At 34.1% G+C, this 22,330-nt stretch overlaps 1 protein-coding gene across 1 annotated transcript; it reads left to right on the top strand.

Moving 5' to 3' along the window:
- Positions 1 to 1,165: 1,165 nt before the first annotated feature.
- On the top strand, positions 1,166 to 20,980 carry LOC132554123 (nuclear cap-binding protein subunit 1-like). Its single transcript, XM_060218424.1, has 23 exons — positions 1,166 to 1,266; positions 2,150 to 2,241; positions 2,585 to 2,685; positions 3,116 to 3,200; positions 4,587 to 4,658; positions 5,513 to 5,620; positions 6,086 to 6,133; positions 6,735 to 6,811; positions 7,214 to 7,283; positions 8,987 to 9,202; positions 9,937 to 10,034; positions 10,393 to 10,456; positions 10,755 to 10,865; positions 11,286 to 11,350; positions 11,912 to 12,049; positions 12,429 to 12,652; positions 13,066 to 13,165; positions 13,808 to 13,901; positions 15,211 to 15,314; positions 15,669 to 15,783; positions 16,335 to 16,469; positions 17,141 to 17,254; positions 18,760 to 20,980. Exons 1-23 carry the CDS (start codon positions 1,218 to 1,220, stop codon positions 18,871 to 18,873), a joined length of 2,394 nt encoding a protein of 797 aa, XP_060074407.1. The 5' UTR covers positions 1,166 to 1,217; the 3' UTR covers positions 18,874 to 20,980.
- Positions 20,981 to 22,330: the final 1,350 nt, after the last annotated feature.

The raw sequence follows: 22,330 nt of genomic DNA, 5'->3' as shown, positions 1-22,330 counted from the left end.
GCTTACAGTAATTGTTTGAGTGTACATGTGTTGTGCTTCAAAGTACAGTGTTGTCATTTGACCCTCAGCAAATATATATATGTGTGTGTCATTCTTCATAGTTTAAAGTTGACGTGTGACTTTCGGCCAATAGATATGCAGGTGTCATTCTTCATATACACCAAAGTGGTACCCACTCCCTTTGAGGGTCATTGGAAAAGCTAAATATAGAAAGTTTGTTATCGTTCTTTCTTGCAAATAATTGATAAAGCTCTCAGATTTCTTTATAATGTTTCCTTCTGTTGGTATTGGTGTACCTCAATGAAAAAGGTCTGAATACAAAAAAGAGTGGTCTAAAGGTGGCCATCTTGAAATGTGAAAACTAAAATTTGTTATCTCTATTTTTTCGGAAGACATGGATGGACCTCCCTAAACTTTGTGAATCTAGTCAGAAATCTTGAACTTTGTCGAAGAGTTACCTGGTACTTGGAAAATCTAAGCCGAGTATTTGAAAGATGATAAATGGGGTCTATAAGTAAATAAACAGACTAACTTGGATATCATAGAAATTCATGTTAAGAAAGATGTCTTGTTGTAGCACATAACTTATTATAGCACATACTTAGATATTATACGTCCGTGATTATAGTAATATCTTTGCCAGGTATAACATGGTTATCATTTTTCCACTTTGGTTGAGGTTACTACTCAAAATTTAGTTAACTACAACATAATAAGTATTATTATCAATTGTATTGGGGAAATTGTCATGTTGAATTTTCCTTCATAATCTTATACAGCTTGGTGACCACCTTCAATAAATTGAAGATCGTGTTTTGAATGAGTTTACATTAAAGTTGAGGAGATGAAAAAGTAAATATAGGGAAAAATAACTGAGAAAGAGAGATGTGATTACGTTTCTGTTTTGAAATCGTTATTTGTACATTGTTTACACATGTATGTCTTGTTTTGTAACTTGCAAATGCAGTGAACATAAAAAACCTATGATACATAAATGATAATATATGACAAACATTTCTTTAAAGATAACATTGTTCCGTGTTCCACCTGTTCTGTGTTTTAGCATCGCCCTCCCTTTGTCTCGACCAATCAGATTAAAGACAAAAAGTCAGTCCGCATGACTTTCGCTTTAACTTCCGCTTTAGTCAGAGTCGATTCTCGTGTGGCGGTTTTGGTGTTGTTGTTGTAAAAATCATCGTAATTTTTGTGAAGTTACGATGGCATCACGTCGGCGTCGAGCAGAATCATACAGTGATGATGAAGACAGTATGTTGTACAATGAGAACATTGAAAATTTACAGCTGCAGACAAAATGTTAATTACCGGCTCTGAAACAAAGATTGAAATTGGTTTATTCGAAAGCGGTTTATAGTAGACGTCGGTCACGATTTTTTATCAGTGAAAACTTAAATATTTAAGATAAACATGTGAAATACTGGTCCAGAATTATATCACGTTGTATACATTTCCGGATGGACTGATTGAGTTTCCCGAAAAGCTAATTCGACTGCATTAATAAGAAATTAGAGCCATTATCATTAGTAAAGACACTAAAGAGATTTATGAAGTTGTAGACGCATACGATTATTAAAAGCTCCAACCTCCTGTGTCAGCATTTGCAGATGTAGAAAATGCATATTTTCCAACCCTCTCCATGTTTAGGATGGAGCACAAGGACTTGTGGAAGATTACCAAACTTTTAAAAATAATATGGCATTATTTTCCCACTAGAAATATCATCTAAAAACGATTGAATGACGTAATAATTGTTGTAAAAATTGAATTTTACAAATTCTCTTTTTTGATGCCAACACACAAAAGCTTCCCTCATCTCTTGGAATAAAAAATAATGATAATTATCTGCAAATATATACACTGTGGCTATAAACATTCTTCTAGATGTCAAAGAAGCTATTTTGAATAGAGAATAAATACACCCAATGGAAAACTCCATAGAGTAGTGAAAATGGACAAAAATAAGATAACTAAATGATGCCATGTGTGATATTTGCCATAACACATACTGTAAGGTTGACAGGATGCATTTGAATTCCAACACAATCATTTCAACTGACCTGCAGTTTCATTTAGCACAAGCAGATCATTTTTGAAATTCAAATTATGATTATTTGTAAATTTCTTATTTTAGTGGGTCACTCCTCAAGGAAAAGAAGAAGGGCATCAGATAATATTGACATTGAAGATCGATTGGAATCACTCATCACAAGAGTTGGAGAAAAGGTTTGTGTTTCTCAAACACCATACAGTGTATCATCGGTACAGGATATGTAAGAATGGAGAGAATTCTCAACCGGAAACAACCATTTCAAAGAGTCCGAGTTTGTGAATGTAATTGATAAGGAACAGCCAAAATATTGATTCACTATTGCCCTGGCACCAGATTCTGGAGAGGCAAACTGGTGTTTGTTGTGAGGCTAAGTGCCATACCTAGGAGGTTCTGATATTTGAATCGCATCTACATTTCATGACCTTATTCAGATTTGAAAATGAAATGGCTTAGGCACGGTAGATTAAAACCTGAACCATTTATATATATTTTTTTTACATTTTTTTGTCCTTGTAGAGTACTTCATCACTTGAAAGCAACTTGGAAGGATTGTCTAGTGTGCTGGAGGCAGATTTACCCAACTACAAAGGCAAAATTATACGCATTCTCTGTGAATGGTGAGAAACTATTTGGTCTTTTCCTGTATGTATTAACTTTAGTATATAAAATAGAATTTTTTTTATACAAAGTACTAAATAATATTTCCTGAAGATATTGCATAAATTGCATTGTGCTCACTGACATGTCACCAAGTGTCATACATGCAGAATTCCTATAGAATACAAATTCTTATAATACAACCAGTAGAAGATTTGAGTGTGATGTTTTTATGATTACATGGTCACCTTCATCAGACAAATAACCAGTGATTAGTACCCAACTAGTACCCTTCACACTCAAATTGTCTACTGATTGTGTTATAAGAACATCTATTCTATAGATGTTACAAACCTTGAGAAAATTTTTCAAAATATCTAGAATTCCTGAATTATAATTTGGTGGTTAATTACTTGGTTGGGATTTGATTTGTGCTATTGCTTGTTGTAGTGTAACAAGACTTCCTGAGAAAATGGCAGTATATTCTACACTGGTAGGACTCCTTAATGCTAAAAATTACAACTGTGGAGGGGAGGTAAGTTTTAAACCATGTGTCTATTTATATTACATATATAGATACAGTCAAACTTCAAAGAATAGAGCTTTGATGATTCAAATTGTATCAAAGTTTTATCTCTATATTACTATTAATTTAACCCTTTATGAATCAGAGTTTTAGAAATCAAACTTTTCAATGTATCAAAGTTTTGCTATCACCTAATTTTCATACATTGCTAACTGACAGTGTGATAGCACGCTATTATTGCTCTATGTTATAAAGTTAATAATTGACTGGACACAGATTAAAGTTTGAGTGCTTACTTACAAGCCGTGGTATTGAATGAAAGATCATGGGATGTCGTGTGATGTTCACCACCGCCATTTTGGTAATGTCATATAGTTAGGTCTAAATTACAGAATTGTGAAAATAATTGGAGGAAATTCTATCACTTGTATGATGATTTCACTCATTCCTAAAGCATCACTTTTCAACTTGAAGCATAAAAGCATTAGAAACACAGTGATTTATCTGTCAATCATGCATTCTCCCATTGATTCCTACTTGCCGTTGTCAGCATATTGGCAAACACTTGTAATTTCTGCAAACAAAGATGTGTGATGTTAGTGCCGTCGTTTCAAACAAAATACATTATGATATAAATTTGCTTTCTTTTTTCACTTATTTGTGCCTATAATGTTCATGTATGTCTTAAAATAATTACTGTAACACTTGAAGACCACTTTATTTTATGCTGTGTGCTGTTTCATTTCAAATCTATCTGTAAAATACATATTCTGTGTGACATAAAGGCAAGAATATAAACACAAGCATACATTGTCAATTTCTCATTGATTTCTATTTGAAGTTATGCTTTTTTGTCTTTATGAATGAAAGTCTTTTGTTTTAAGATAAAAATACATCTTTTCATTAAAACTTGTGCTGTGATATTTGTTGTGTTTATGTAGGTAGAAATATTGTTTCATCAACTGTAGCCATGCAAATGAAAATGACAATATAACCCACCATGCAGGATTTGAAGTCTCAATGTATCCAAGTTTGTTTTGGTAGTCCCTTGAACTTTGAACCATCAAAGTTTCGCTGTACATTGTTCACATTGTATAGATCTTTTTACATATTTAGACATCTAGTCATCTACCATTTGATAAGACAAAGGAAATCAAATCTAGAGTATGAAATGTTATGACACAAAAAATACAGTGATAAAAAGATGAAAAATTCATGTATAAAGTTACAGACTGAGATGGACAGAATGATATCTACAAATTACCAGTACTTATGTTACTTTCCATATGTATAAACTTGGTATTGATTTTTTAAATTTCTTGTTTTTGATTGTCAATTTTTATTGTTTTTTTTTTCGTTTTGATCGTCAAGTTCAATATTTCTTTGGAATTTCAGTTTGTTGAACTCTTGGTGAGAAATCTTAAGGAGACCATGAAGTCTGGGGAGTACGAGCATGCTAGACTTATTGTGAGTATGCACATATTCTTACTGATATATCCATTTATTGTTTATGGCATTGCCAACACATCAGATCTCTGATAAGATACTGTAATACATATGCATATTACAGTCCTCTTTCTGTTTGTTAATTTTTCATATACAGTACCTTCCTTAGAATTTATTGCAGTGAGTGAAGCTTGCACTGCATCAACAGTTTTTAAAGACAAAGTCAGTTTTACTTTGATATTGAGCAGATGAAAATATTTCTTTCATCATTGCATCCTCTAGCATTCAGTCCTCAGATTTGCATTTTTCATTATCTCATTAGTCCCCATGTGATGAAACTGTAGTTTTCCTGTTTGTCTGTCCGTCCATCCCTCCGTCCATCTGTCCCTGCATCTATGAAAGTTTGTCAGCACCCTAGCAGCTTCATTCCTTGAGGGATTATCATCAAACTTCACACACTTATAAAACACCAAATTAGCTTGGATTTGAGTTTCAGGGTTGTTGGGTCAAGGTAGGGGATATGTATTGGGGCCAAGATATGTATTGCTTCAGCAATATTCCTTTTGCTTCCAAATTTTCTTAATTGAATTTCACAAAGTTGTCATGAGACCTGTCTAATATTTAAAATATGCTGATAGTTCAGTGAAAAACATGATCTGTTTCATAATAACAAAGTAAAATTTCATTGCACCATGGTACTACTGTCTGTGTTAAATTTTGAAGGAGCAGGGGAAAAGGGGGAGGGGCTGAAGGGTTATGTAATTGAAAATGTGCGGATGTGCATAAATGGAGGTCAATAATATTTATGTCCTGCTTTATCTGCAGGGGCGAAGTCATATACATGAAAATAAGATTTGGTGTTGGTACATTCGTAGGTGCGGTTCCTGTCTGACTTGGTCAACTGCCATGTTGTGGTGGCTGGATCCCTATTGGCCATGTTTGACAATTTCATAGAGGTCACTCTTGAGGACAACATCCCACAGGTAAAATTAAACTGGAATATAAATATAACAATTTACATGTAAAAATTGGTACAAGAGGAATAAAATCTGCAGATAAAAACTGGTGTAACAGTAAAACAATCCACAGGTGAAAACTAGTGTAACATAAAAAAACAATCTACAGGTAAAAATTGTAACGAAAAACAATGTATGAGTAAAAACTGGTATAGGAGAACAATCCATTGATGAAAATTAGCATAGAAAGTATCAGGGAAGGCATTCAGTATTTTAAAGGGGAAAACACCCCTAGTGTGGTATATTTACAACTTGTGCTAAACACCAAATTTTATATCTGTTGTTGAGGTCTACTTTGATATGAGGAATATAGATTTGTTTTATTCTATTTTTTTTATATTTGTTGATTTGGGATTGTTAAATAGGATTATCAGTAGTGTTGGAAAAACATAATCTGGATCTAATGTATAGTTTGTGATATATGTTCTGTAGGTGAGATCTGATTGGTTCTGTTATGCTGTGATGTCATCGCTACCTTGGGTAAGTTAGAAATTCACTTAATATGAAGCTATATATAAAACAAACACTGACACACTCTGCAATAGAATTAAATAATAAGACATTGTGGAATAGAGATTGACATACTTTCAGCAAAAACTGACAATCCATAAAATAAAAATTGCAACATTATTTACAACAACATTAGTGGGAACATGATCACATGTTATTTTTTTCAAATCAAATATAAAAATGTATATTTTCAGTTTGTGCAATACTGAAATACATAAATTGGACGGTTTTGAAAATACTGAGTAAAAGTACTTTTTGAACAATAATGAAGATGGTATTGTCCTCTCACTGCATCTTTAATAACAATTATGAACTGTTATTTAGAAATTTTTAACCTACAAGTATGAACTGTTATTTTGAAATTTTTAACCTGCAAGTATGAACTGTTATTTTGAAATTTTTAACCTGCAAATATGAACTGTTATTTTGAAATTTTTAACCTACAATTATGAACTGTTAATTTGAAATTTGTAGCCTTTCTTTTTACCTTGAAAACTGAAAAAAGGCCTCTAAATAGACACTAGGTGAAAGGGGGGTTCCTTATCTATATGCTTGTCATTCTCAATTACAGGTCGGCAAGGAGCTCCATGAGAAGAGAGAAGCAGAATTCAACAAACTACTTATGATGATGATAGACAATTACGTCAGGTAAGATATAAATTTTTATATTTTCTACAGACAGTTATGTTGGGTTAGAACAGAAACATCATATATTCTACATTGTAGAGACATCATAGTGGCATTCCAAGGTTAACATATTTGTTTGAAATGGTAGCCCCAGACATCAAGTTATCTTAAAGTAACATGTTTGGATGAGAATAATAACTGTAAATGAAATAACACAATGTTCAATTATTGTCTTACATACAATGTTTCTGGTCACTTGAAAACATATTTATTTCAAGTGGACCTGAAATTAATGATGAAAAGTCAGGATCTTACATAGTCACAGGTTTTCTTATGCTGACATTTTCCAAGCTTTTGTGTTTTGTCGTGAACATTTTGTCAAGGTTTTTACTGAAGGTAATGAGATGTTTTGTTTCTGTACAGCAAAAGACAGAAGATCCATGTACCTGCCCTAAGGATTTGGTCGACAGACATGCCACATCCACAAGAAGAGGTATTCATTACATTTGTTGTGTCCGTGTCTCATGTTTCCAAATTCACATGTTCTCTTACGAACAAGATAACCACAAACATTGTCTTCCTTTCTTGCTGTTTTCTTGAACAAAGAACACATTGGATGTTATTGATTTACACATCAACTGCATCAATATCACCTTAATGCTGGTATAAATAAAATACATGTCTCATGGGCATTTCTTAGCTTTTATTGAGAAAATTAATTCTGTTAGAATTATTATTACATGTATGATATTACTAGTCCCTGTCATATATCATTTTAATTATAAATATGGTGTCCAATAAGTAAACATTGGCTGAATGTCAATATGTTTTCCCTGCTTTAATAATTAAAAAAATTGTCAAAAATTTTACTGTATATTGACATGTGACACTCCCATAAAATAAACCTTGGAATTTGATAAATGAGGTGTTTGAGTGGAATGGTTGATGCCAGAACAAATTAGTGTCCAGTGTTAGGATGGTGAAGTTGTAACAGATTATATGGATATGTACTATGATAGCTAAATCAACAATGAAATATTTTGAAATATTTCATTGCACATTGTATTACTAAGTTATCTTTCAAAATGTTTACAGCTGTTTCTTCCTCCTTTGACTTGTCATTGGTGCATTGTTAAGATAGTTTTATTGTGTTGCCTGCAGAGCTGTCAGTTTTCCTGACTTTTTCCGGTTATGGTTTGAGTTATCAAAATGAAATTTAGTTTATGGCTTCTTGTTGGAAGGGTACAGATTAAGTTTGATTTCAGGCTGTCTGTGACCCTTCTTTGCAGAATAATGCCCCTTTGAACTTAGAAAATTCTCTGGGAATATTGTTTTTCGGACTTTTTTGGGTTACCCTTTGAGTTATTGAAATGAAATTGGTATATGGCTTCTTGTTGGAAGGTACAGAATAAGATTGATTTTTGGCTGACTGTAACCCTTCTTGACAGAGTTATGCCCCTTTGAACTAGAAAATTCTCTTGGAATATTGTTTTCTGGACTTTCTTTGGTTATGCTTTGAGGTATAGAAATCAAAATTGGTATATGGCTTCTTGTTGGAAGGTACAGATTAGTTTTGGTTCTTGGCTGTCTGTGACCCTTCTTTGCAGAGTTATGCCTTTTCGAAAATTCTTTGAGAATGTGTTTTTTGTACAATTCTTTGGGAATATTGTTTTCTGGAATTTTCTTGCTTATGCTTCGAGTTATCAAAATGTAATTTTGTATATGAGTTATGCACCGAGTTCGTTTCTTGGCAGTCTGTAACCCTTCTTGGCAGTGATATGTCCCTTTGAACTTGGAACATTTTTCAAGAATATTGCTTTGCGCAGTTTTCCCTTTATGCTTTGAGTTATAGAAATAAAATTTGGTATAACAACTTCATGGTTGAACGTGGCACATCCAGTTCGATTTCTGGGTGACCGTGACACTTTATGTAGGCGACACATACAGTTCCGAGGAACTCTTGTCCATCAAATATGATGAGTAAACCTTCAGTTAAGCAAAAGGAAGACTACAAACTTTCTGAGTTCTATCTCTGTGGGTGTACATAGGAAACATGAGTACCATAGGACAATTGTGGTGAGATTGTTGAGCTGAGGAAGGAGTTAAAATTGGATAGAAATCTTTCAGATTGCACACAATTGTCAAGTTGGTTACCAACAAAGTAAAGTCTGATGGTATTTCTTTATTTCATTTCAGTATATTGAATGTCTATGGGCCCAGATTAAAAACCTACGTAACAACAAATGGGTGGAAAAACAGATTATCCGGCCCTACCTTGCTTTTGATGGTATCCTATGTGAGGCACTACAGCACACCCTTCCACAGATTATCCCCTCTTCTCACAATGAAGAACAAGGTTATCCTCTCCCAAGTGTCATCTTCAGGATGTTCGACTATACAGACGTACCAGAGGTAAGAACCTAGACAAATTTTACTTACAGGCATGCATAGGATGAGGAACTAGGTAATTTTGACAGTACAGATATGCCAGAGGTAAGAACCCAGACAAATTTGACTTACAGGCATGCTTAGGGTGAGAACCTGGGCAATATTAACTATACAGATGTGCTAAATGTGAGAAAGTGGGCAATTTTGACTATACAGAAAGGCTAAAAAAGGTAAGAAACTAGGCTATATTGCAAATACATATATGCAAGAGGGAAGAAACTGGAAGTTTTTGTATCATTAAATAGACAACTCAAATATTACAAGTCTGCAGTTAAGCCAGGGTTGTCCTACATTTGCCATGTCTTCTCTTCAAATCATCCTTTATTTTTGTTAGACTGTGTATTCAAAGCCACTTCTCAGTCAGTTATTATTTTGGAATGAATTTCATTTAAAAAATTCAAAACCAAATTTTCTGCACAGTAATGTGTATCTATAATTTATATGGATTATGTCAAAGATAGATTTCTTTCTGCAAGAATTTAGTGAAATTTGAAAAGTTTAAATCTGTTACATACCAGCACTTACCATGGTACTTGTTTAAAGCACTTAAGTGTCATCTGAATTGTTACAGTACACTTCTCTATTCTTGATATTGTCAAAATGCTGAAGTGAAAGGAAGTTGGTCAATCAGATGTCAATATACGTTTTCATTTATTTATGGTGCTTTAAACATAGAATTTTACTTTTGATGTAAACAGGGTGTAGTGTTACCAGGAAGTCACTCTGTGGAACGGTATCTGATTGAGGACCAGCTCAACAGAATTATACACACCTACAACCAAGAAAGGAAGGACTGGTGAGTGCATGGATGCTTTTGGATGTTATGTATTCTCAAAATTATCTGTCCATTAAGTTGACTTTGTTACCACGGTGATGTCTTCTTAAGGGATCCACTTATATGATATACACTAGGTGAATGATAATGTGTGTACTGACCCGCAGTCAGGTAAACGAAACACTCATTTACAGTATACAGTATATATGCAAGGTTTGATTTGTTTAATTGTTTCAAAAACCTTGACAGAATATAATTTTTAGCTTTTTTTATTGCAGAGCATTTTGTTTTTCTTCACATATTCTCATTGAGTTTGTTTAATGTCAATAAAATATTTCCTGTTGTGTTAGGTAATGAAACTTTTTATCTTTTGTTTCAGTGCTGCAACACTTCTAAGTTTTCCTTCAAAGAACAAGATTCCACTTAATTACATGATTGTAGAGGTATTGTATGATGGTAGAAATGAATATATGATTATTGAAGAATAATGTTATCTTTCACCTCTTTGTGATTTGGACAGATTTATCTCAACCCAACGATAACGTTTTTAAGTATATCACAATTCTTGATCATTTTTCTCCAACACTTTTCTATCAAATAAAAATAAACGAGATGATGTACAAGATATAAGATTTCAGCAAGGAGATCTAATTAGTAGTTTATAATTCCTGATCATCCTGGTATACTCTGTAATTGACATTTCATTTACAACATTAATTTGGAAGTTTTTGGATATTACAGGTGATATTTGGCCAGCTTCTCCAGTTACCACGTCCACCATTCTTGGAGGTCTTCTATGGATCTCTGCTTATAGAACTCTGTAAACTCCAACCAGGATCTATGCCACAAGTGGTATCCTTTGTCGGTCTTCTTGTTTTTTCTTGTTTTCAAGTGTGTGTATCGCAATAAGAAAATATTTCAGTATGAAAATAGAAGAATTTTAAATCAGGTTAAATGACATGAATATTTTGTAGTGAAAACATCTTTGTAACTTTCTATGGGTTTTTTGGGAGCTGATGGATGGGACCACAAAAAAAATCTACTAGGTATGTTTGTGGTTCATGAGATCTCAGTAGGAAAAATGGTAAATATGATTTTTTTTTTCTGGGTATATCCCAAAAATATTTTTTAGTCAATGAAAATTATGAAGAAAAAACTTCCCATCAAAATGTGTTAAGGGATAACTAATTTAAAAATACAGTTCAGAATTATAAGTGCATATATATTATAATCGGTACCTGATCTCCAGTATTTCTCCTCAACTCCAAGCAGCTCGCACAGGCAACAGAAATGATATATGAACGTCTTGATGCCATGAATACTACAGCTATGGAAAGGTAAGCTTAATCTTTTTATATATGTAGAATGATTTCACTAGGTTTCATGACTATTTAAGATCAATTCAATATATTTATTTGCATGTATATGTATATATATTGGAAGAGGATAATGAATGGAGATGGCAATGGAAAAAAGAAAACAAAATTTGTGAACTAATTCTTTCTTTGAGCTTTATGTTTATAGTCCTTGAATCTTGACAGTCATCTTGGATTTTGTTTTTTTTTTTTTTTTTGAAGATTGTTGGGTAGGGGAATCAATTTCAAATTTTATATGTTATTTCTCAAGGACTCTCACATTTTTACATATTGTTTCTTAGGACTGATCAGAAACTTAGATAGTCATCTTCGTTTATTTATTTGATTATTTAACCACATTATTTATTTACTTTTTGGGAGTTGTGACATGTATCATCACTTACTATCAAATCAATGATAAAATTAATTTGCGAAAAATGGAAGAAATTTAAGAAATGTTCTTAATAGTATTAGCGAAGATCTTAAAATGGTAGAAGTTTTCAGACTATTTAGTAACTTGAAAGAAAATATTCTCTTCTCCAGATTTGTATCCTGGTTCGCCTACCATCTCAGTAATTTCCAGTTCCGCTGGAGTTGGGATGACTGGGCAAGTTGCCTTGAGTCAGATCATGAACTGCCTAAGGCCAAGTTCATATGTGAAGCCCTACACAAGGCCCTGAGGTATGTATACCATAGGATTAGACACAATATTGTCTGGTGCCACAGTTTCTATCCAATTTCCTTGATTAACTACATCGTAATTATCATGAATGTGATATCTGAGAGAAATCGGAATTACAAATTTGACGTAAATTTCATGAAAATCCTATGAAATGGTAACTTATGCAAGATTGTGTGTGATATCGTGAAATCAATATTTATGGTACATAATTGTTAAAATGGCAAAAATGTGAATGTTCTGAAGGAAGTATTTAGAATATGCAGTCTTCATGAATGGAAGGACTGAGAGAATATGGAGTACATTTCTCAGATTTATTATACTTCAAGTGTACTTGAAAATGGAAATGATTTTTGGGTTAAATTGAAAATGGATTTTCAGGCTTTCATACCACCAAAGGATAACAGAGACTGTTCCTGAAGTTTTCATGCCTCTCATGCCACTCAAACCTGAGTCAGAATTCAAGTATGAGAAAGAAGGATCGGGGGCATTACCAGGCACAATGACTGCCCATCAACTCATTCAAGCTATCAAGGGACGCTGCTCCCCTGAGGAGGCCATGGTACTGCTCAAGGATCTTCCAAACCCACTTAGTGATGAGGAAAGTAAGGAACTATTCTATGAATTTGAGAATGCTTGTTTCTTAGTGTTAACACTGAGTTTAATCAAACATTGCCTCCCAACAAGAGTCAATCTTGACTTAAGTAAACAAAGCTTTCGCTTAAAAAAATGAGTTGCTGGGTTTCATGGTATTGTTGGAGAGGTTCATATTTTTTTTTTTAATATAACAGGCAAAAATAGCTCAGTTGGTAGGGCATTTGCAAACATAACTTCAGTTGAAATATGATGCCTCTTTAATGAATTTGTTAGTTTGAAATTTGTTTTTGAACTGTTCGTCTGCTGTAAAAGTGATGACAAAAATAAAATTTGCTTTTGAAAAGCTAGTGCATGTTCATGATACATGTGTATGTTAGACATTTCCTTGTGAATGTTAGAATGATTGCATTTTATTTTTCAGGTGATCCAACATACCATCCCTTGAGGATTGATGTCTTTGTCTCAGTGTTACTCCATCTTGGCTCCAAATCATTCAGTCATTCCTTTGCAGCCATAGCCAAGTAAGTTTGGCTGGCCATTAGTTCAAGATTATTCAGTCAATCCATTGCAGCCAAATCCAAATAAAATAAGTTTGGCTCACCATTAGCTCCAAACCATTCAGTCAATTCATTGCAGCCAAAGCTAAGTACATTCAGTCATTCCATTCTGTCGTAGCTATGCAAGTCTGGATCACCATTAACTCCAGATCATTCAGCCATTCCTTTAAGAGAAATGATGATAAAATAGTACACTTTCTAAGAGGGTGAAATGGAAATTAACATAGTCACAAAAATAATTGCCAAATGAAGGATTATGATAGGTTGAAATTGACATATTTTATGATTTTAGTGAAATTTTATAAGAAGTATTAGTATGACATCTGAAACATGATGGTGACATCTGATTTCTGATTTGACAAAATTGCTGACATAGGGTTAAGTCAGAAGTTTTATTTAAAGGTGTGTGTCAGGGTTGCCTACCAGTTTCAAGTTTATTATTTGAAGTATTTAAAGGTGTAGGCCAGTCTTTTTCACATACCTTCCTTTTCTATGTTGAAGTACTTTAATAAGCATTATTCATGACTGAAGGGGTAGTTTGGGGGACTTGAATAACAGATCCTTTTACATTTAATACTTGTTCTCATTAAACATGATCAAATTTAGATTCCACAACCTGTTGAAGATGTTAGCAGACACAGAAGAAGGACAGATCTGGTTATTACGCACCATGTATGAAGTCTGGAGGTCACATCAACAGGTAAACACACTAAATATAATGTACCATGTCAGCACCTGCAGGCAACAGCATTTAGTAATAGGTATGTCATATCAGTAGTAAACTATTATAATTGGTCTCTTTGAGTCACATCAGGAGTAATCTCATTTAGTAAAAAAATTCTTTTGAGTCACAGCAAGTCAACTCATTTAGTAATAGGTCTGTCTTGTCACATCAGTAGTAAACTCATTTAGTAATAGGTCTGTCATGTCACATCAATAGTAAACTCATTTTGTAGATTGTTTGTAGTCTTATGAACCTATTTCTACCTCAATAGATGGGTGTTATTCAACTCTCAAGGCACCAATTAATCATTCATACTGTTGTATAAACATACATCATATACCACATGTTGTATAACAATTAAGCATGTTTGATTGGCTGACAGACCAAACTAATTTCTAGTTATAATTTGAAATGAGTTACAATATCTGCATATATGTCTGAAATTGTCAGTTTTGCATATTAATTGGAAGCATTTCACTAAAGCTCACATCATTATGCCCCAACTGATGACTTGAACAAAAACCATGTGGATTTTAGTGAAACAATTATCCCACCCTAAGACTCCTGGTTTTGTTTTGGGCTATTTCAGTGAAACATCTCTCCCTATTCCAGGACTCCTGGTTTTGTTTTGGGCTATTTCAGCAAAACGTCTCTCCCTACTCCAGGACTCCTGGTTTTGTTTTGGGCTATTTCAGCAAAACGTCTCTCCCTATTCCAGGACTCCTGGTTTTGTTTTTGGCTATTTCAGCAAAACGTCTCTCCCTATTCCAGGACTCCTGGTTTTGTTTTGGGCTATTTCAGCAAAACGTCTCTCCCTATTCCAGGACTCCTGGTTTTGTTTTGGGCTATTTCAGCAAAACGTCTCTCCCTATTCCAGGACTCCTGGTTTTGTTTTGGGCTATTTCAGCAAAACATCTCTCCATATCCCAGGACTCTTGGTTTTGTTTTGGGCTATTTCAGCAAAACATCTCTCCCTATTCCAGGACTCCTGGTTTTATTTTTGGCTATTTCAGCAAAACATCTCTCCCTATTCCAGGACTCCTGGTTTTGTTTTGGGCTTATCCCAACTCTTGGACTCCTTGTTTTGTTTATGGGTACCACACATAGAATTTAATTAAAATTATGCTTTGAAGCAACAGACAGAAAAAGAAATCAAGTTAAAGAAGAAGAAAAAGGTGATTTGTTTTGAACTACTGGGGTCAGATAGCTGTTCTACTCAAATAGCCCTAACTGTCTGCCTCTTTTGTTGTAGTAACTGTTTACCTATTTCTCCTTACCATTGTAGATGATGGTTGTACTCGTGGACAAACTCCTGAAGACACAGATTGTAGAGCCCTCCTCTGTTGCTAACTGGTTGTTCTCAAGTGAAATGCAGCCAGAATTCACAAAGTATGTTCACAAAACAACTTTCTCTCTGTAGATGATTTCACTATGCATAAAACAATACATTTCCAGTATTTCAAAAATGTCAGTTGGAATTCAGAATACATTCTGGTATTTCAAAAATGTCAGTTGGAATTCATTTTGTAATGTATGTAATTGCGTAAAACTTTTTCTTGGAAAGGTAAATCTAATTCCTTTATAATGGAATTTTCCGATTGTAAAATTTTCTGAAAAAACATTTTCATTCCTGTTTGATTTTCAGTCTCTTAGTACTGAAACAGTGTTGCTATATAATGCTGAGTATCACAATTAAGAAGCTTTCACTGTGCAGAAATTTTAATTTATCTGCCAAACTTACAGGTTCTATGTTTGGGAGATGATGCACAGTACAATACGCAAGATGAGTAAACATGTTGACAAGTTACAAAAGGATGTGGAGGAGGCAAAGGACAAGCTGGAGGCTCACAAACGCAAGGTCAGAGTGTAGCTATTGTCACTGACTTAGGATATTAACAAATCTTATGTCTAATTTGGGATTCCATGGTCATTCTTGTGACTGATTTTGGATTCCATGGTCATTCTTGTGACTGATTTTGGATTCCATGGTCATTCTTGTGACTGATTTTGGATTCCATGGTCATTCTTGACAGACTGATTATAGTCATATAGTCATACATGGATTAACTTCAAAAACTTATGGGGAACTTGTAAGTCTGAATGACAGAAAACTTTGACACACAGTGTATGCCAGCCTTATCTTGGATATGATGACCAAATGTCTACATAAGTTTGGCTCACAAATAATTTGATAAAATTACCACACTAACTGGTATTATAGATTCTCCCAATTTCCAAGTCAAGAGAAAATGGTTGCAGGACTAACAGAGTTGTTGCTATGTCCCTTTTTTGTTTTACAGTTTGATTAGAAAAACTGAAACACTTGCAGTTTTGGTTCAGTTAATCACAGATTAAGGTCATTCTATATACATGTATACATATACCTGACTGTAATGTCTTGATCAACAGCGAGCTGACGGACTCGATTTTGATGAAGATTACAGTGAAGATGATATACCCACAGAGGAGATGATAGAAAGAATGGAGGAAAGGATGGAAACAGCTCAGAACCAACAGAAGCGACTTTTCCTCATCATATTTCAGGTAATGCTATACTTCACAGACTAGGAATATTCTCTACTACATGTGTCTATCTATCTCTGACTGCTTCATATGCAAACTGGAACATAAAGTTAAACATTTGTGTAAACTTTGAGATTGTCAGTAGAAATCTCATGTTCATCTCAAAACTTGGAACAGCATGTCAAACATTTACTGGGGATTCCAAAAGTTATTTTGAGGTCCAACTTTTAACAGGAAGAGGAAGTCCTCATGTGTTAACATGAATTTCCGTTTTTAACAGAAAGTCCAATTATGAACAGAAAATTTTAACTGTTAACAGAAAATCACAACTGTTAACAGAAAGTTTAAAATGTTAACAGAAAATTGTAAGTCTCAATTGTCGACAGAAATTCTCAACTGTTAAAAGAAAATTGTAACTGTTAACAGAAAGTCCCTATTGTCAACAAAAATACTCAGCTGTTAACAGGCAGTCATAACGATCAACATGAAATTATACTCTTATCCACAAGTTCATCTCTTAACAGATAGTCCTAACATTAGTATCTACCAATCATATTCTTGAAAACAAATTTCATAAAATCTATGAAGGTCATCATAGATGCTGGATTTAAAATTCTAAGATGGAGTAAAATGTTGCATTAAACATGATTAATGATCTTTGAATTATGAATGAAGGCATATTTTTGTTGCAGCGGTTCATCATGATTTTAACAGACCACCTGGCAAAGTGTGAAGGTAGTGGGGTAGACTACAACACACCCTGGTATAAATGGGTGATAGAGAGACTACAGCAAATATTCCTCCTGGTTAGTATTTCCTGGGTTACATCCATCTTTGGGAACAATAATAGTGTCACTTTGTGAAGTTCACCTTTGTAGATTACACACAAATATGTACCCTGTAATAAGGGATTTTGAGGGAACACAAACTCTGGGGTGAATGTTATTACAGGACATTAACATATTATACAGTAAACATATTTTAGCAATAGTCTGTTATTAGCACATTTTATGGTGAAAGTATTGTGCACTAATTATTGGTACTTCATATTGTTTCTGTATAACAATAATTACTGATACGTGAATTCATCATCGCACAGATTTCCCAAAAAGTGATAATGTGATTGCGCTAAAGTTCCAGTATACAGAAAACTTTCATTGCATTTTGATTTTTTACCTGTTTCTTTTTTTTTTCTTATTAATAATGTGAAAATGAAAGCTTAGCTTTAAATCTGATGTTCAGTCTTAAAGATATTCATATTTGTATATACACACAGCAAATATACACATGACAGATAAACACACGGTAGATAAACATACAACAAATACACACATGGCAAATATTGAAGTGTCTTATGGAAGAGAGAAACACTATGTACATGTTTCATGGCATACTTAAGTGTTTGATAACAGCATTAGATTTGGATGGGCTTATTACCAAATAAGAGCTTATTGCTGGAAAAAAAGCATGATGAACAATAGTTGTGGCTGTTTCTGCGAGAGTTAAATTTCGTGATTTCAGCAGGTTAACATGTTAGGGTTATTTTCAAGATCAATGTACCTTTGCATATCTGCATATGTATATTTTGATATGCATTTAATGTGTTACATATTCATGTGCTTGGAGGATATTGACACCAATGAATTACTTTATTTTATTGTAAATTCCCCCCACATAGATTTCCACATTTACAGCATGTTCTCTGTTCTCTGATAAAGAATATCTTCTAAGGCAGCAGATGGTGATGTTACACCTTGGCTGTGTACAAAATCTAGATTATTACCCTTCCATGTTGCATATAATTGGGTCAGGCTTTGAATAACACTAGCAGATATTACTTTCATAATAACTGAATTTGTAAGAATCTATGTACACCTGCAAAATCTTATCTTCTATGACTTCAGACTCAAAAATTTTCGTCAGTATCTTCAGACAGTGACATAGTAGATATCATTTTTGATCCACTGCCCACAGAGTAAATCATGTGGTCATTGTTTCCTTTCCTACCTGCCATTATCCTATTGTTGTATTTGTACATTCTTAACATGTATCTTTAGGGCACATACATTCATAATAGCCTTAGACAAACAATATTGTCAGTATAGGATGGTGAAAATTAAGCAAGCCCTGTACAATGGTTTTTGACCTTTATTGCATGCTGTTACAATAATGTTTTGATCATCAACATCAATTGTAAGCATCAGATATTGATGTTCATAAAGATTCAGGAAGATATACTGCTCAATTACCTTATTCTCAAGTAAAATTTTGACTAACATTATCATGATTTTAATTTTTTGTCTTGTTTTAGCACCACGAGCTTGTATACCGGTATATTAGCACACTGGAGAGTCTGCTATTTACTAGTGACATTGACTTTCACATACTGGAGATTTTCCAACAGTTCTGTGCTCTGCGATCTTGAGGTCCTGTATATCTACCTATTACTGAAATATCATCACAGAGGCTATCATTAGGACCACAAGAGTGATCTCCCATTGATATAATGACGGGGAATATTGAAGATTCTGAGATAGCGAAAACAATGAATGTGATGTTCTCCTGCAAGAGTTATTTTCAGAGCATTGATACTTTTGAGACCAAATCAGCATCTCTATTACATCTTGAAGAGTTGGATAGTAAGGCACAACAACAGTATCATTATTTCTGGACTAAGGATTCTGTTGTGAATGTTTTTATTGACAGATGTACAAAACCTACACAAGTTTTGAATTATAATGATGTTCAGATAAATGCCATTTACATGTCAGAAAATGTTAAGAAGTCTCTGAAACATATCTACCATCCACTCCGTCAGCTTCTTCTGTGCCAAGGATAGATGCCAAGAGATTATTTAAAGAATGAATACTGGCACATTTTATATCCAGATATGGCTGAAATTGAACCAGCAAATTTACATGTTCACTTTCTTAAATTTTTGCCCTTGCTGTTTCTTCTGAGGAGGGCTTCATCAAGGTTAACGGGTCAAAGGTCACATTTGACAATATCTGCTTGTCTGAGCTGGTGTTTTTTGTCTTACAGGTGTTTTCTAATTTAGAAAGGAAAGCTAAATTAATTCTGAATGAAATGAATACTGTTTGTTAAAATCTTATATTGTCATTGTTAATAGAAATATTGCATTAAAAATTTGTATGCAGACATTATGATAAAAAGAAGTTATTTGAAAACGTTAAGTAAAATGTAGCAAGGTTGAAGTTGGCATAATATTGTCAGTCATAGATTACACCAATATCAATGGTTGTAATATAGGTACCTCAACTTCCTTCTGTTTTCTCTTTCTAATTGGTGATTCCACTGATTTGCAGTGTATTTTTATTCTGAAATTGAAATTTTCCTCAGGTGGTAATTTGATTTCAGTAATGTTTACGAACAAGTGTAAGTCCATGATTTAAGAATGACGTACATGTTAAATATCATTTCAGAGTCATGTAGAATGAATTTTCAAAAATGTTAAGAATTTCATAAATGAATTATGACTTATTGTCACAGTAACCCAGACTTCCGAAAACAATTCAACAGAAACAAGAAATCTTTCTTTGTGGAAAGATGTTTCAATACCGAAAGAACTTTTTTTTACGGGCAGCTAGTTGTGTTGACAATATTATGTTGTATTAAACTTCAGTGCAGGGCTTTTCATTCATCTGCAACTTGTTGAATCGGAGATGTATTTCAGAAGGTTCTCAACCCTGTGTACATGAGAAGACTGAAAATCCTTGCTCCACTAGTAAGATAGGTATATGGGTGACTTCAGAAATAAAAGAAAATCTATGTCTGATGGGTTATGGAGAAAATGCAGATATATACAACAGCACAATCTGATGATTTCTCTTGTTAGTGTAATTTTAACAAAACCTAGAGTCTCTCTATCGGGTAGTGTAGATCATCAGATCAATCTAAGTTGTATAAGTTGTATCTTTTATAAAAAAAAAAAAATCAGAAATTGGTATCTTTTTTTAGAAAAAAAAATCAGAAATTGCTAGCTTTTCAGTATCAGACAACAGCGTGGATGTTTTAGTGGTATCCTTTTAGCTATGTTGATCATAAAATTAATGGTGAGATTATGTTAAATGTACCTGGGATATCATTCAGTCAGCTGACATGTACTCTACCTTGTGAACCAAGCAGCTAGTCAACATTACCACACCTGGAGTACCATACAGCCAGTCGACATGTACTTACCTGCAATACCACACAACCATTAAAAATGTACTATATCTGAGGTAACATCAAGCCATTCAAGTATCATTCAGATGTATACAAGTATCCAGTGTGGTTTGGAAGGATGACAACAGAATCCTGATAAAGAGAACAGTGAAATTATTTCATTTATAGATGTAAACTGAATTCAAGTAATTGGCTAATTTCTGGTATCTTTTAATATCCATTTATACTATGATGTTGATTGTGAGGGGGAAAAAACTGAAGTTTTAGAATTTTAGGCTATCTACATTTCTGAACTGCAAAAACTTTCTAAAAAAATGACTTCAGTTTGGCATTAGTCACTTCATTAGTAGGGGGGGGGGGGGGTTACCTTTTTTTATGCCGTATGTCTGTCTACATATTTCTGTCTGATCAGGCAGCCATCTCATTTCATCACACATATATTTCATGATCAGTTTTATATTGAATGTATCATACAGTGACAAAGTCATTGTTTCTATATTGGTTTAATGTACATATAATTGAATTGTGAATAAAATCTCATTAATTTTTATGATGAAAATTATACTGTGGATGTTCGACTGGTATTTTCAAGCTGTGTGATGGGACATTTGTTTGGTAGCATAAATCCAGCTCCTCTTCATGTTATACCCTTCTTAAATTACCGATACTTAAAAAGTTGCATGTATTTTGCAATTCTAGATATGTGTTAAATGGTACTGAACTTGTTGAGCAAATCATAGCTACACAAGTGCATAATTTTCTTGTCCAGGCCCCAACTTTTTGACCACTTGAAATACCTTAATTAAACCTTGAAACATATTATCACCCACAGTTAGTGTGCAGTACATTAAAATTGAATTACTGTCACTTTCACATCAAGGTTAGAGGCAAGAAATTTCCAGCCCATTCTTGTCTTGCCAATGACATTTGAATTTTCAAAATATCTCGATGAAATTTGAAACACAATTGCATCATTCACAGGCATCAATTTGGTCACGGAAATTAAATTCCAAAGTCAAAGACCTTATGACTTCATTTTTGTAGTCATTTTTGCCAGGGCCATAGTTAAACAATTAATTAGAGATATTGGGTGAAAGATCCACTTTTTAAATGTAACAGAGGTCATCTTTCATCTCAATGCCTCTGCTAGGGATCGAACCCAGGACCCCTGGCTTACTAGTCTGATGTTCAACCAATCGAACTAAAGAGAAGTTCAGACTAGCCGAGTGGTATATTGCAGCTAGTATTTTACCAGGGTTACATACTCCCCCTCCAGGAAATTTTACCAGGGTTACATACTCCCCCTCCAGGAAATAACTCGTCCTTGAGTTTCCAAGGGTTACAGCGATGCCGGTGGGGCATGGCTGAGTACTATTCACGGGTCCCTACATGGGCTCCAATGTGACAGAGGTCATTTTTCATCTCAATGCCTCCACTAGGAATTGAACCCGGGACCCCTGGCTTACTAGTCTGATGTTCAACTAATCGAGCTAAAGAGAAGTTCCCTCTAGCCGAGTGGTATATTGTGGCTAGTTTTTTACCAGGGTTACATACTACCATTCCAGGAAATAACTCATCCTCGAGTTTCCAGGGGTTACAGCGACGCCGGTGGGCATGGCTGAGTACTATTCCCAGGTTCCTACATGGGCGCCAATGTGACAGAGGTCATTTTTCATCTCAATGCCTCCGCTAGGAAT

This window comes from Ylistrum balloti, unplaced genomic scaffold (assembly GCF_031769215.1).
Source record: "Ylistrum balloti isolate Yb309-2 unplaced genomic scaffold, AGI_CSIRO_Ybal_v1 Utg370382, whole genome shotgun sequence".
In the NCBI taxonomy this organism is placed as follows: Eukaryota; Metazoa; Mollusca; class Bivalvia; order Pectinida; family Pectinidae; genus Ylistrum; species Ylistrum balloti.
This window is presented reverse-complemented; position numbering and strand designations above follow the sequence as displayed.